Below are 14,129 nucleotides of genomic sequence, written 5' to 3' on the forward strand. Positions count from 1 at the left end.
CCCAAACACAAAGCAACTCCATAACCCCTCCCAATAGCCACTTATAGTATCTAGAGAGAGAACACATATAGATAAGATTAGTTACATTGCATGTCTCCTCATTCTCATGTGACTCAAACCCTCTCTCACGCACATATACGCGGTGCGCTTGCATGTTGATGGGCAGACAGCTGCTGTATTTTCAACAGTTTTGATCTGTTGTCGCTGAAACTGCGGAATTGGGAACACTGCATCATCATTAGCTGGACGCAGAAACTTTTAATATTAGCGATCCCAATGAATTGTGATAATAATGCACATCTTTAAACCATGTTAAAAAAAATAGGCAGATTAAATTATTTTTCTAGCAACTGACAAATCCATTAAAAAAAACCCAGACTGGCTAGGTGGTAACCCTGCCAGACGTGCAACAGTGGCACAGCTGTGCCGCTGTCGCGCTTCTAGTGTAAACTAGCCCCAAAACTTAATGTTATACATCCTTCCGTAGCTGGTAGAAGCAGCCAATGTAGCAAGTATATGGTGGGTTAACTGTTGCCTGGCGCAATGCATTGTGGTACTTAATTTATGAGAGTGGGGAGAGAAGCCAGGCATCAATACTGGAAGGAAAGCCTTTCCTGGTTTAGTTGAATTGATTTAGCTGTTACTGGCCTCTCTGCTGTGATGAGAGAGCCTGCCTGTCTTTAATTTTATCTGCTACCAAAGGGATTGTTAAGGGGAGGGTGCTGCCCATTGAATCCCAGGATCTCAATCCCTTTTCTTTAGGGGTGGCTTGCTTGAGACCAGCTCAATGGAGTGAATTCTGAAATCCCAGTCTTATTGGAATTCTCATGCCAGGAAGCAGATATCCCAGGGATTTTCACCAGCTCTGCAAGCTGTTAAGCATGGAATGAATGATGTGTCGGGGCCTGTGAAACTTTTACAGCACTGGGTCGGGGGACCCACAGATTTGCCAGTGTGCGTGACTGTTGTTCATCAGCAATGTAAGTGTGTGTTGCACTTGAAAACAGATACAAGCTGTGCAAAGCAAAAATAAATAATTATGCCAACAAATAGCTCCCTGCCCAGAAGAGCTCATGTTCTGAAGGCCCAAATGGATGTAGTGTGGTGAACAAATGAAGACTGGCTGGCAGACATTTCTGGTACGGATGAGGTTTGTGAAGGTGGCTTGCAATAGGAGAGTGAGGGCACTTGGCTGAACAATAATTAGGAGACCTGTCCAAGTGAAGGATGCAGCACAGAAGAAGGTGTGAAGATGGAAGTGGGAGGAGACAGAGGAAGCAGTAAACACAGAGGCTTGAGAAGAATATAGGAAAACATGAAGTGTCTATACTAGTGCTCTACTGCCCTCTGCCATAACGATCAGGCAAGTGTGGCACTAATGAACTGCTGCACTTAGAGATAGAGAGATAAAAGTGGGTGCTAGCAGAAGAAATCGGGAATGCCTTTACAAGAAAAAAAATCACTCTGTATAATGCAGCTCTTCCAAGCTGCGTCCTGCGACACTCTCTAGAACTAAAGGCTGATTCAAACAAACTGGAACTGTGTATGTAATATATATACTTTGTGAACCTAGATAAAAAAAAATACAGATATGGAGGCCAAAAGGGCCTTTCTGTTGGATAGGAAGAGACAGGAAGACACACCTTGATATACATCAATGTCTTGCCAGATTTCCAGCAGAGGAAAAAAAATCCCATGAGCAATTAGGATGAAAAAGGGTGGGAAATGCCTCCAAGTCCTGTCTCCCCTCCACCCGCCTGTGTGATCCTGCAGTGGGTTCTGAATAGGTGATACCTTATTCTGTTTCCTGGTAGGTTGTGTGCATGTAAGATCTTCCCCCGTTCTTGAAGATTCCCTCCCTTATTTATTTCCTCACACTCACATTCTTGAGGCCATATATCATGGCCACCATCCTCACAGCTAAGGATTTGACTGGATTCTTTTGAGAGCACATCTGTGGTTTCCATTTAATAATTAGCATGAATTAGCTAGAGGCGTCACTGGTGAGAAACAAGATATCTCTCTGGGCTGAGCTCCTGTTATCTGTGTCGTTCCCTCTGAGGCTCTTTTTGTTTTTAATGAGACTTGGAATCCTATTCATGGAGCTAATGTGTGATGCTGATCTACATAATGAGCCTTTTTGACAATCTGGGCACATTTGGGAACAATTCAGTAAGCATATGAAGTCCTTTAGCCAGAACTGTTCATTCTGAGCTGATTCAGAAAGATGCCAAAATTGGGCAGAAATGACAGAAGACGGGAGCTAGATAGGTTGAGAACAGGGATTTTTTTTCTTCATTTTTCTCTCAAACTGGCTAAAAATCTGCTTCATAATTTCATACTTTGAAATATTAGTGGTGTGACAAAATGGTGGTGGACAGAACCCTGCATATAGAGCCTACAGAGAGGTGAGAACTCCTGCTTTTTCTCATTAATAGGCAACAGGAATGAACACAAGTTGCACCTTAAGAGCCTCACCCAAAGCCATTGAAGTCAATGGAAAGACTTAGTGGATTTTGAATCAGGCCCTATGACATAAAAGACATAAGCATTCGGATCCTTTTTCTGTAAGGTGTGAATGGTTGTTAGCAATTAGATCAGCAGTGGTGTGGCCCGCAAGCCGCACACAGCCTGTCGGGGTAATTCACGGCCCACCAGCAGAACAGTTTGTTTAGGTTGACTGTCTGCAGGCACTGGGAGCTGCGGGCAGCCGTGCCTGCGGACGGTCAATGTAAACAAACTGTCCTGTGGCCCGCCAGCAGATTACCCTGATGGGCCGCGGGTTGCCCACCACTGAATTAGATCCTTGTTAATGTGAGTGCTCCAAAGAGGCTTCCGTTATTTTGTCAGATGTGAATGCTGCTGTGCTTTGCAGTTGAAAATTAAGAGGCTATAGTTAGTTTGTGATTTGCATTTGCACTCAGAATTTGCTGGAGTAGCGTGAGGTGGGGCAAGATAGAGTAGTGCAGTTAACCTTGTACTGTGGATTTTGTTTGTGCATTTCCCGCCACTGTATAAAATGGAAATGCAGCCAACCTCCTTTCTTACTGCTTGGTTCTGTTCCCAACTCTTGTTTCTGACATGCTGTTTGATTTTGGCCAAGTCAGTTAGGCCAACATTTTCAAATGTGTGTGCTTAAATTAGGCATCTAAAAAAGTGGTTTCTTTTTAAGAGGTGTTGAGCATGTGTAGCTCTCATTGGCATTGATGGAAGTTGAGAATGCTTAGCAGCTCTGAAACTCAGGTTGTTTATATAGGTACTTAGCTTTAGGTGAACATTTTCAAACTTGAGGTGGCAGAGATTGGGAAAGATCCCAGACATCCAGGATCAGGGGTCTACTGTATTCACTAGAGCCCTGCAAATCGGCGGATATCCGCTTTATATCGGCGGATCGTTTTTGCAGATTGGCTGCGGATACAAATTTTGTATCCGCGCAGGGCTCTACTGATCACTTATGTAACGGTCAGTGTAAAGGCAGAAGCTTACAGTCACTGATCACTGACCTTTTGGTTTTGTTGTTTCTTTGATTGAGAAAATGTTAAACCTATTTCAGGGTAATGGCTGGATAAGGAATTGGCATATTGGATCAGTTCATAGACTAATAGACTTTAATGTCAGAAGGGATCATTATGATCGTCTAGTCTGACCTCCTGCACAACACAGGCCACAGAATCTCACCCACCCACTCCTGTCTGAGCTGTTGAAGTCCTCAAATTGTGGTTTAAAGATGTCAAGGTGCAGAGAATCCTCCAGCAAGTGACCCGTGTCCCATGCTGCAGAGGAAGGAGAAACCCCCCCAGGGCCTCTGCCAATCTGCCCTGGAGGAAAATTCCTTCCCGACCCCAAATATGGTGATCAGCTAAACCCTGAGCATGTGGGCAAGACTCACCAGCCAGACACCCAGGAAAGAATTCTCTGTAGTAACTCAGATCCCACCCCATCTAACATCCCATCACAGGCCATTGGGCATACTTACCTGCTAATAGTCAAAAATCAATTAATTGCCAAAATTAGGCAGTTCAATGCTTCATCTAGTGCAGCGGACTTTCTCCTATAGTGGAAAGTATCATATGCTTCTGAGGGAAGGTGCTTGAGTCCCCACAATGGACAAATGTGGAATGACCTGCCCATTACCATCCTCAGTCCGCTAGTGTGTGATGTAAGAACATAAGACTGGCCATACTGGGTCAGATCAATGGTTCTTCTAGCCCAGTATACAACTAATGACAGTGGCCAAGCATGAGGGTTTATATTTCTTCTTTTCTTATCTTGCTAATAATGTAACCATGAATGTTCTCTTTACCCATATAAACATATACTCCTTTTTAGAATCCTAATATCCATGATATCTTGTGGCAGTGTGTTGTGTTGTGTTGTGTGAGAAGCTTTTCTTTTTATCAGTTTTAAATGCATTGCCTTTCAGTTTCATTGAATGGCCCTGTCATGAGTCAGGTAGTGGTTGACTTTGCATACTTTCAACTCTGGCTTGGGTTTTGATTGTCCCCCAGGCTGCATTATGCCTGGTAGTGAAGTTGTAATGTTTTCGGGAGCTGTACATATTTGCTATTAAGAGCTATTCACTTTTGTGTTTATCTAAATATTTTCCTGGCATGTAGTGCTTTGTAGTACGTTGTCAGTCCCTGTCCTGTTTCTGTTTTTTATTTGTGAAGGATCTCTGGAGACTGGAAATTGAAAGGATATAGAACACATTGTGTATTAACTAGAAGCTACAGCCATACAGTTTTGTGCGGTGAATTCAGCTAGAGTTTGCAAGCTAAGCAGAATCTTGCTCTGGTCGATACCTGGATAATGCAAAGTATTATCAACAATGGTTGGTTCAGTTCCCGCCTAAGTCAGTGTCCCAGGAAGATATGAGGAGACCTTTTACTGCAGTGGGTGTTGTGCTTTGGAGTAAATGTAACACAGATGTTCTGACCATTTCTTGTTTAGAAATATCTCATTGCTATTTTCACAGGGGCAAAGGCATACAAACCATGTGACCTGGCTATATTCCATTTCAGGTCACTACATTCTTCATACAGGTGCAGTTTCATTTGGATATAGTAATTGCCTTCATTTCTCATCCCAAATAGGTGGTTGTGTTTCAGTGGTGTATGAAGAGACCCTTGCAAGTAGTTTATAACATACATCAGTTTTATTTTCTAAAGAGCTTTCAGATCCTTTGTGATAAATGCACTATGTAAATGCAAGCTGTTGATGTTAGGAGAGAGACCTTTAAAATAATTAGAATGGCGCCTGCTAGTAACACTATAGCTAAGGCTCTGTCAGCTTTTCCATTTATAACCCCAGGTTTTCAGGGGATTAAAACTCAGCCATCCAAATACGGCAGTAATTTGATAAAGGATAATCGTAGGCTGTGAAGAGGTTTTTCGTTTCCTGAACAAAATTGGGAAGGGCGGTGCGGTGAGAAAGTGGAATATCAAGTCTCTTACAAAACTTGAATTAAGCATGTGTGTGCATCCCTCTATGTGCAGTGTGGACTGGGGGCAGGGTGCGTTATTGGCTGGAGATGCTTTTGAGTTTTTTTGTTTTTAAACATAACATTCTTTCATGCAGGACAGGAATGCCCAGTCTGGGCCTGTATCACAATAGTGATAGCCATATAATAGTTTCTTACGCTGTTATTAATAACTTAGGTTTATGTAGTGCCGTTTTATCCTGAGAGATCCAAAAGTCCTTTGCAGATTTACCTACTGTACAGCTATATGTAGGAATCATTTCACCTTCTGCTGAAAGGCAGCCATCTCTGGGGGGAAATGTGGCAGGTGTTTCACAGCACACAGCAACACGTCCTGGCACTTGAGGATGGGAAATGCAGAAGAACATTGTGTCCGGTTGAAACCACAGGGTGAATTTAGGCTGGCAGACCATAATTACTCAAGCTGGAATTTGACTAGGACACTGTGGTTCCCACTCCTTTCCTTTCAAAAGTGGGAGCTTCTGTGTCTACAAGTAGTTAGGATTTAATTTTTAAATCTCTTTATTAAGCATGTCCAGCAGCTCCCCGTCCTGTGGTGGCATGAGGGTGAGCAGTCATCCAGCACAGTTGAGAAAGTTTCTGTCTTATTATCTATCCTTTTCCTATCATATTACTTCTATGTAAATCCATGCTACACCCACATCTTGAATACTGCATGCAGAACTGGTCACTCTGTCTCCAAAAAGATCTACTGGAATTGGAAAAGGTACTGAAAAGGACAACAAAAATGATTAGGGGTATGAAACAGCTTCCATATGAGGAGAAGTTAATAAGACTAGGACTTTTCAGCTTGGAAAAGAGACAACTAAAGGTGTCTGGTGACTGGTGTGGAGAATGTAAATAAGGAAGTGTTATTTACTCCTTCTCATAACACAAGCAGTAGGGGTCACCAAATGAAATTAATAGGCAACAGGTTTAAAACAAACAAAAGGAACTATTTCTTCGCACAACGCACAGTCAACCTGTGGAACTATGTGCCAGAAGATGTTGTGAAGGCCAAGACTATAACAGTGTTCATAAAAGAACTGGATAAATTCATGGAGAATAGGCCAGCTTCTGGCAAAGACAGACTTAAAGGCAAGGAAAATGAGATGCTATGAAATCAACAACTCCTATCTAGAAATCAGCAAACTTAGGAATGATTTTATGAATAAGTAGCACCAACCTCAAATTAAATCCAGAGTTTCCTCATGGGACTTTCAAGTCAGGCTCCGACTGGAGGTGTACTGTACAAAGGGATAAATATATGGTATGCCCCATCATGTATAACATGAAGGCTTGATTTGTGAGCAGAGCTAACTGTCCTGAACTTCCATTGGCTTCACCATTCAGTGCCATTCCAGCTCAGGCTAGGAACAAAACTATCACCACCAAAGAACAAGGTTTTATGTGTAAAGGGGATTGTGTGTTCTTTCTCTGCAGACAGCAATACATTGCTTATCTCCTAGTGTGTAAGTTCAGACTGAGAGTAATGAGATCCAAACCACCCACTGCTTTCCCCTGTGGTTTCCAGCAAATGGGCTCATGAAGAAATTGGGGGTTTTTTCCACTCTAATATTGATTTTTTAATGACCAAAACCATGCAAAATAGATCCCAGGTTGACCTTTCTGTTCCGTTCTGCTCAGCACACTTTTGACTACCTCCTGGCCATTCCACTTGCAATCACAGTCGCTGAGGCAGTATTTTGTTTTGTACCACTATGCTATAGATATAGTATATATCCTTAATTATTTGTGCTCCCCCTGGACTCCTCACATTCCTGCATGTCATTCCCAGCTGTGACCTGGTGCCATGTTGTCCATTTGTCAGCAGTGCAACTAGAATAGTAATGCATGTGCTCTTCATCACTTCTGCTGTACCCTTACAGGAGAAGATGTTTTAATGATAAGTTTAAACTTAAACCTTTGTCAGCATTTCTTTCCTTGGATTTGTGTAAAACGTTATGGGCTAGATTATGCCAGACAGGCACAGGGGTGTGACTATGTTTCCAGCTTTCTGGTAGGGAAAAAGAAAAAAGCATTTCTAGCCTTTTTCCTTCACTTTCTTTGTTCTGCATTGAAATTTATAACTGTCATTGCTTCGTCTTTCTAGACGTCCTTGTTTGGTACAGGTTCAGCGCTGCAGAGAGCAGTCTGAGGCTAGTGTATCTTTCACTGGTTGGTTATGGTGAATAGAATTCTGGATCTTCTGCTTTAGAACGTGTGTCTGCCACTCGAGTTCCTGTGAAGGAAAGATTTGAGTAGCATTAAGGCTTACGTTCTCTTTTAGTCCTGCTGTTGGAAGTTAGTGTAACTGCAAACACAGGAGCATTCAATAGAAGGCACTGTACTCACTAACCAGTATATTGGGGTTTTGGTACATTGCTTCTGTACTTAGTAGGTGTTTTGAAATATGAAGGCACATGCTTGTGACTGTCACCTAAGGGAGAATGCAGTGTGTGTGTTGTATGTATTTGTGTGTACGTATGTAAAGTATTTTGCTTGGCAGATTTGTGGCTTTAGGTAGAGGACAAGGAATTAATTTGTATTTTCTCTCTTTTCCCAGGCCCCCTCCATTCTCAGCTCCTTACCTGGAGTGATGGAAAACTCCTCTGTGGCATCTGCCTCCTCTGAGGCAGGGAGTAGCCGATCTCAGGAAATTGAAGAGCTGGAGAGGTTCATTGACAGCTACGTCCTTGAGTACCAAGTCCAAGGTTTGCTGACCGACAAAACGGAAGGGGACGGGGAGAGTGAGAAAACGCAGTCCAACATCTCACAGGTTAGTACAACTGGACATGAGGAGTTAAACCAAGATGCGAGGTCACCATGAAATGGTGCCCTGCTCTCTAGGAGATGGGCTGTCAGGTTTGGATACATATTATGTGCATTTAGCTAAGCGGGCATCTACAGATCTTGGCAGTAAAGGGTGTGGGGGATAGTGTAGTGACAGATTCTTGCTCCTTGAGATGGCTAGTAAAGATCTTTTGTCAATTACGTTCTTCAGCAGATGTTCCCAAAATAGCCCTAATGTTTTAGCTTAGTAGAAACACCTCTGAGTTTCAATTTGAAGAGAAATTTTGTCTTATAAATATCAGGTCACAAAGGGCTGGAATTTCTACTCCGATGAACTGGGGCTGGGAATTGCTGCTCCTACTGGTGGGAAGAAGAAGGAATTCTGTGCGCAGGGAAGGTAGAGTGGAGAGCTGGCTTGTGTGGCTCTGCTCAGCAATCTGCTGCTCTGATTGAGTTGTTAGGAAGGAGTGACTGCTCTGTACTGCAAGTGGGTGCTCTGTTAGATTACAGAGGGGGCCAAGAGAGCGATACTTTTGGAAGGAAGAGAGCAGTCCCTTATGAGTGCTCATAGCTCTGTGCAATGCACCACCAGCAAAAACACAGCGGCCCAGGCCCCGTATGGACTGTCTTGTCTTGACCAGTCTGAATGGGATGTGTTGCAGTAACACTGGCTGAGGGATATTAAGCTTGGCAGAGGTGCTGATTTTCTATTGTGCTGGGGGGTGCTTGACCCCTGCTCTGCCCCAGACCCTGTCCCTACTCCACCTCCTTCCCCCAAAACCCAACCCCCGCCCTGCCTCTTCCTTTCCCACCCCGTTCCGACCCCTCCCCGGAGCATGCCCCACCTTCACTTCTTCCCCTTTCCCCCCCAGTGCCTCCTGCATCACAGTAGGCGGGAGGAGCTGGGGGGAGGGGGAGGAGCTGATCGGGGGGCTGCAGCACCCACCATTTTTTTTCCAGCCCCGGAGCACCCACGGAGTCAGCGCCTATGAGGCGTGGTGATGTGTTGAGCAATTGAGAAGTGCTTGTTAGAACCTAAAGGCCTGTGCTGCATTGATTCTAAGGGTAGCTTCCACTGATATTTGGGAGCACACGGATTTATTATCAAACATAGCGCATGGCCCAAAAACCTCCATAAATGGATGCGTATGGCTGCTGCTCATTCAGGGACCTGAGAGCTTATTGCAATATTGCCATTTTTTGCTAAGACACCTAATATATTTCTGGTTTGGAGGGGTGCAAAGGCCCAGGAGAGAGAAGGATTGTCTAAGGGAGGGGTGGTTTGGGGTTGTCAGTGGAAGGGGTACAACTAGAAATAATACTAGAAAGTTACACACTAGATGTAACTTTTAAAATGGACAATGTGGGCTGAACATCATAAAAAACGAGAGCTGTCTCCTGAGCGAAATTGTTGGTTTGTATTACAGTGTTACTTTGTGCTAAGCGCATTCCGAACATGTAAAATGGCAGAGATACGTTTGAGAGGAAGGATGGTCCAGTGATTAGGGCGCTAAACTAGACCTGGGTTCAAGTCCCTGCTGTGTCACAGGCTGTCTGTATGGCCTTGGGCAAATCGCTTTCTGTGTCTCAGTTCCCCATCTGTACAACAGGAACAGTAGCACTTCCCTGCCTCACAGGGATGCTGTGTGGATAAATAAATTGAAGATTGTGAGGCTTTCAGATGCTCAGGTGAGAGGACCCATGTAAGTACTTAAGACAGTATACAGATACAGTCCCTGCCCCAAAGACCATATCTTTAACTATTGGTACTGCCATCAGTAGTCATTTAAAACTGAAAATGGATTTAAGCATCCAATTTCAGACCTAGGTTTGGATCTGGATATTGAATATACCAAGGTCAAGGTGTGTTTGGGTCCCTCTGTTTGTTACAATCATTATTTTTGTATTGCAGTAGCTCCTAGGTGTCCCCGTCATGGACCTGGACTCCATTGTGCTAGGTGCTGTACAGACACAGAGCAAAAAGACAGTCTGTGTCCAAAGATGATTTATTTAAAAATAATCCTTTTGGATGTATGGGAGAGTGTACTGTCAGGAGGAATCCAACCCTGGCAGAGGGATGGAATAGAAGATCCATTCCAACTTTTAACTGCTCTGATTTCTATGAGCCTTCCAGTCACCATAGAAAGACTTGGTCTTGTGGTTCCACTCTCTGTGCATTTGTTTGCTTCCATGGTTGCCTTTTATTGCTGTAGCTTCTATTTAGGTTTTCTGCTGTGCCTGAGGCGACGGTGGCTAGTCGCACCAAAACCCAAAGTGCAGTAGGTGTCAGGCAGGGTCTGATGAAAGGGCTTTGTTCTGGTGACGTGTCCGTGCCTCTCACAGTAAGGTCACTAGAAGTCCTGAATCACCAGGGGACCAATCTTATTTAACATTTTCATTCATGGCCTTGGCATGAAAAGTGGGAGTGTGCTAATAAAATGTGCAGATGATACAGAGTTGGGAAATATTGCCAATATGGAGAAGGACTGGAATATCATACAAGAAGATCTGGAGGACCTTGAAAACTGGAGTAATAGAAATGGGATAAAATTTAATAGTGCAAAATGCAAGGTCATGCACTTAGGGACTAACAACCAGAATTTTTGCTATAAGATGGGGGCATATCAGTTGGAAGTGATGGAGGAGGAGAAAGACCTGGGTGCATTGGTCAATCACAGGATGTCTCTGAGCTGCCAATATGATGCTCCCCTGAAAACGGCTAATGCACTCCTGAGAGGCATCAGGCGAGGTATTTCCAGTAGAGAGAGGGATGTGTTATTACCATTATACAAGGCATCATCTGGAATACTGTGTGCAGTTCTGGTCTCCCATCTTTAAGAAAGATGAATTCAAACTGGAACAGGTGCAGAGAAGGGCTACTAGGATGATCAGAGAAATGGAAAACCTACCTTATGAGAGGAGACTAAAGGAACTTGGCATGTTTAGCGTAACCAAACGAAGGCTGAGGGGAGATATGATTGCTCTGTATAAACACATCAGAGGGATAAATACCAAGGAGGGAGAGGAGTTATTTAAGCTAAGTGCCAACATTGACACGAGAACAAATGGATATAAATTGGCCATCAACAAGTTTACGCTTGAAATTAGATGTAGGTTTCTAATCATTGGAGGAGTAAATTTCTGGAACAGCTTTCCAAGGGGAGCAGTGGGGGCAAAAATCCTAACTGGCTTCAAGACTGAGCTTGATAAGTTTTTATGGAGGGGATGGTATGATGAGACTGCCTACAATGGCCTGTGGCCCGTCGGCGACTGCTAGTAGCGAATATCTCTATTGCCCGGAGATGGGGAGGGCTCTGAGTTACTACAGGGAATTCTTTCCCAGGTGTCTGGCTGATGGGTCTTGCCAACATGCTCATGATCTAACTGCTCACCACATTTGGGGTTAGGAAGGAATTTTCCCTCAGGTCAGATTCGCAGAGACCAGGGTGGGTTTTCGCCTATGGGCACGGGTCACTTCCAGGTTTAAACTCGTGTAAATGGTGGATTCTCTGTATTTTGAAGTCTTTTAATCATGATTTGAGGACTTCAGTAATTCAGACAGATGTTTTGGGTCGATTACAGTACTGGGTGGGTGAGGTTCTGGGGCCTGCGATGTGCAGGAGGTCAGACTAGATAATCACAATGGTCCTTTCTGGCATTAAAGTCTGGGTCTGTGTTTTCCACTTCTTCAAGGAATGTGCAGGCTTCCCATCCTGGTGGAGGTTCAGGAAGCGATTTAGTAACATATTGGGAGTTGTAGTTCAGTTTGCCAACTTGTCACACAGGAATCGTCTGCGTAGGTAGTGAAGAGACAGTGAAAGCAATGATTGTGCTGCTGCATATTATAGGAGGGGCTGCTTCTTTTTCCCTCTTGCAGTGGCATGATCTTGGAAGTCAAATGGCTTTCAAACACCAAGGAAAAAGACAACTCTCTCTCTCATTCAGCGTGGAAGTGCCTTGTAAAGAGCCCTGCCATGGTGACAGCCCAGAGAGACTTGCTTCCCTTTGTGACTGATGTTGGATCATGAGTGAATAACACCAAGGGTCCATGCAATGGGAGGTGCATTGGCATTTCCCTGCTCAGAATGCAATGCAGAGAGCAGGGATGGCAGAGCTGCTCTAGAGACTTCCTTCCACCCCTAATCTGCCCCAGAGAGTTGGGTTGGGTTGGGCTGGGAGTTGGTCACTTTGGTAACTATGGTTTCAAAGGGGAACACAGGGTTGGTTAGATTCTGCATCTTGTTCTGCTTTTACATGGTGTCTATCACAATATATTCTGGGTGAAAATATATGCAGAAACCAAGCCAGTGACAGGAGAAGTAGGCACAGTGGCTCAGAAGGAAGCAGCTGTTCTGTCAACAGGAAAAAATGGGGAGAATGAGGGCTGACGTACCAAAATAACCCAACGTGAACTGACCTGACTAGAAAGGCCTTGATGACTGCTATAGAGGGACTCGGGCAAATGTGACCAGGGAGACAGTTCCATAGAAAGGAGGTGGTCTGTGAACTGAGAAGGCCCCACCTCAAGCCAGACGTACTCAAGAACCATTATGAAGGATAGGATTGTTAATTGATTCTGTGTTGTAGCCAGCAGTGAAAGGAGGTTGGGGAGAATAGGAGCATGAATTCCCTCCCTGTGTCCTGTCACCATTTCACTTATGAAACAATATCAAATAAGCGCCAGCCGCGGTTCTGAACGAGGACTGGAGTTTTTAATAATGGACGGGATAGTGGGCTCAGATCTCCACAAGTTTCCTGGATGGAACTGGATCATTTCCTTTGCCCAGAGATTCAATGTAAAGGATTTGTCCATAGCACTTTTTAGTCACAAAACTCTTCATGGCTCATTAAACCACCCAACAGGCTCCACTGTGTTATATAAGCAGCAAAGAATCCTGTGGCACCTTATAGGCTAACAGACGTTTTGCAGCATGAGCTTTCGTGGGTGAATACCCACTTCTTCGGATGCAAGTAGTGGAAATTTCCAGGGGCAGGTTTATATATGCAAGCAAGAAGCAAGTTTGCATATATAAACCTGCCCCTGGAAATTTCCACTACTTGCATCCGAAGAAGTGGGTATTCACCCACGAAAGCTCATGCTGCAAAACGTCTGTTAGTCTATAAGGTGCCACAGGATTCTTTGCTGCTTCTACAGAACCAGACTAACACGGCTACCCCTCTGATACTGTGTTATAAAGGCAGCATCTGTAGATGGGGAAGGAGAGAAGCAGAATGGGGCTATGGGCAAGCTCCAGGAGAATGACTGAGTACTTGGGAGCCTGAGGAGGAAGATTCTTCTATTGACTTAGCTACTGCCTCTTGAGGGGGTGGATTTACTGTAGTGATGGAAAAAACCCTTCCATCACTGTAGCAAGTGTCTACACTACTGTGGCATACCTGCAGCGCAGCAGCTGTAGCGTCTGTAGTGTAGACAAAGCCTTAATCTATATCTTTGGGCAAGTCACTCGTATTTTCTGTGTCTCAATTCTCAATGAGTATAATAATATTTCCCTTCCCAACAGAGGTGTTGTGAGGATAAATTTGTTCACTGACATGTCTGAAGTGCTCTGATAGTACAGTGATGGAGGATATTTACTATAAGTACCTAGAAAAGGGAGGAGGTGTTAAATGCTACTGTATATCGCGAATTGGCTATAGTCTCCATTTCCTTGCCCTAGCCCTGGGAGTCCTACAGCAGTGGCATTTCTGCCAGTGGGGCACTTGCGATGCTGCTCCAGTCAGAAGAAAACAAGAGAGAATATAGTGAGAGTAAAATAAATGTAACTTCTGCTTAATTTGTGCCAGGGCTGAGCTCCAGCACCTCTGGGCTTGGCAGTTCATAGCCCCGGCACCTCTG

The 14,129-nt window shown here is 44.2% G+C and overlaps 1 protein-coding gene across 7 annotated transcripts in view; it reads left to right on the forward strand.

Moving 5' to 3' along the window:
• Window positions 1-14,129, forward strand: part of CTIF (cap binding complex dependent translation initiation factor) — a 351,966-nt gene that overhangs the window by 75,593 nt on the left and 262,244 nt on the right. For 6 of the 7 annotated variants that reach the window (XM_045021188.1, XM_045021185.1, XM_045021187.1 and 3 more), the window contains exon 2: window positions 8,048-8,258. In XM_045021188.1, coding sequence (XP_044877123.1) covers window positions 8,079-8,258 — 180 coding nt within the window. In that variant the 5' untranslated portion in view covers window positions 8,048-8,078. Of the gene's footprint in view, window positions 1-8,045; window positions 8,259-14,129 lie in introns of all 7 variants that reach the window. The other variant, XM_045021181.1, reaches the window with a different exon arrangement.

Source organism: Mauremys mutica, chromosome 6 (assembly GCF_020497125.1).
Source record: "Mauremys mutica isolate MM-2020 ecotype Southern chromosome 6, ASM2049712v1, whole genome shotgun sequence".
In the NCBI taxonomy this organism is placed as follows: Eukaryota; Metazoa; Chordata; order Testudines; family Geoemydidae; genus Mauremys; species Mauremys mutica.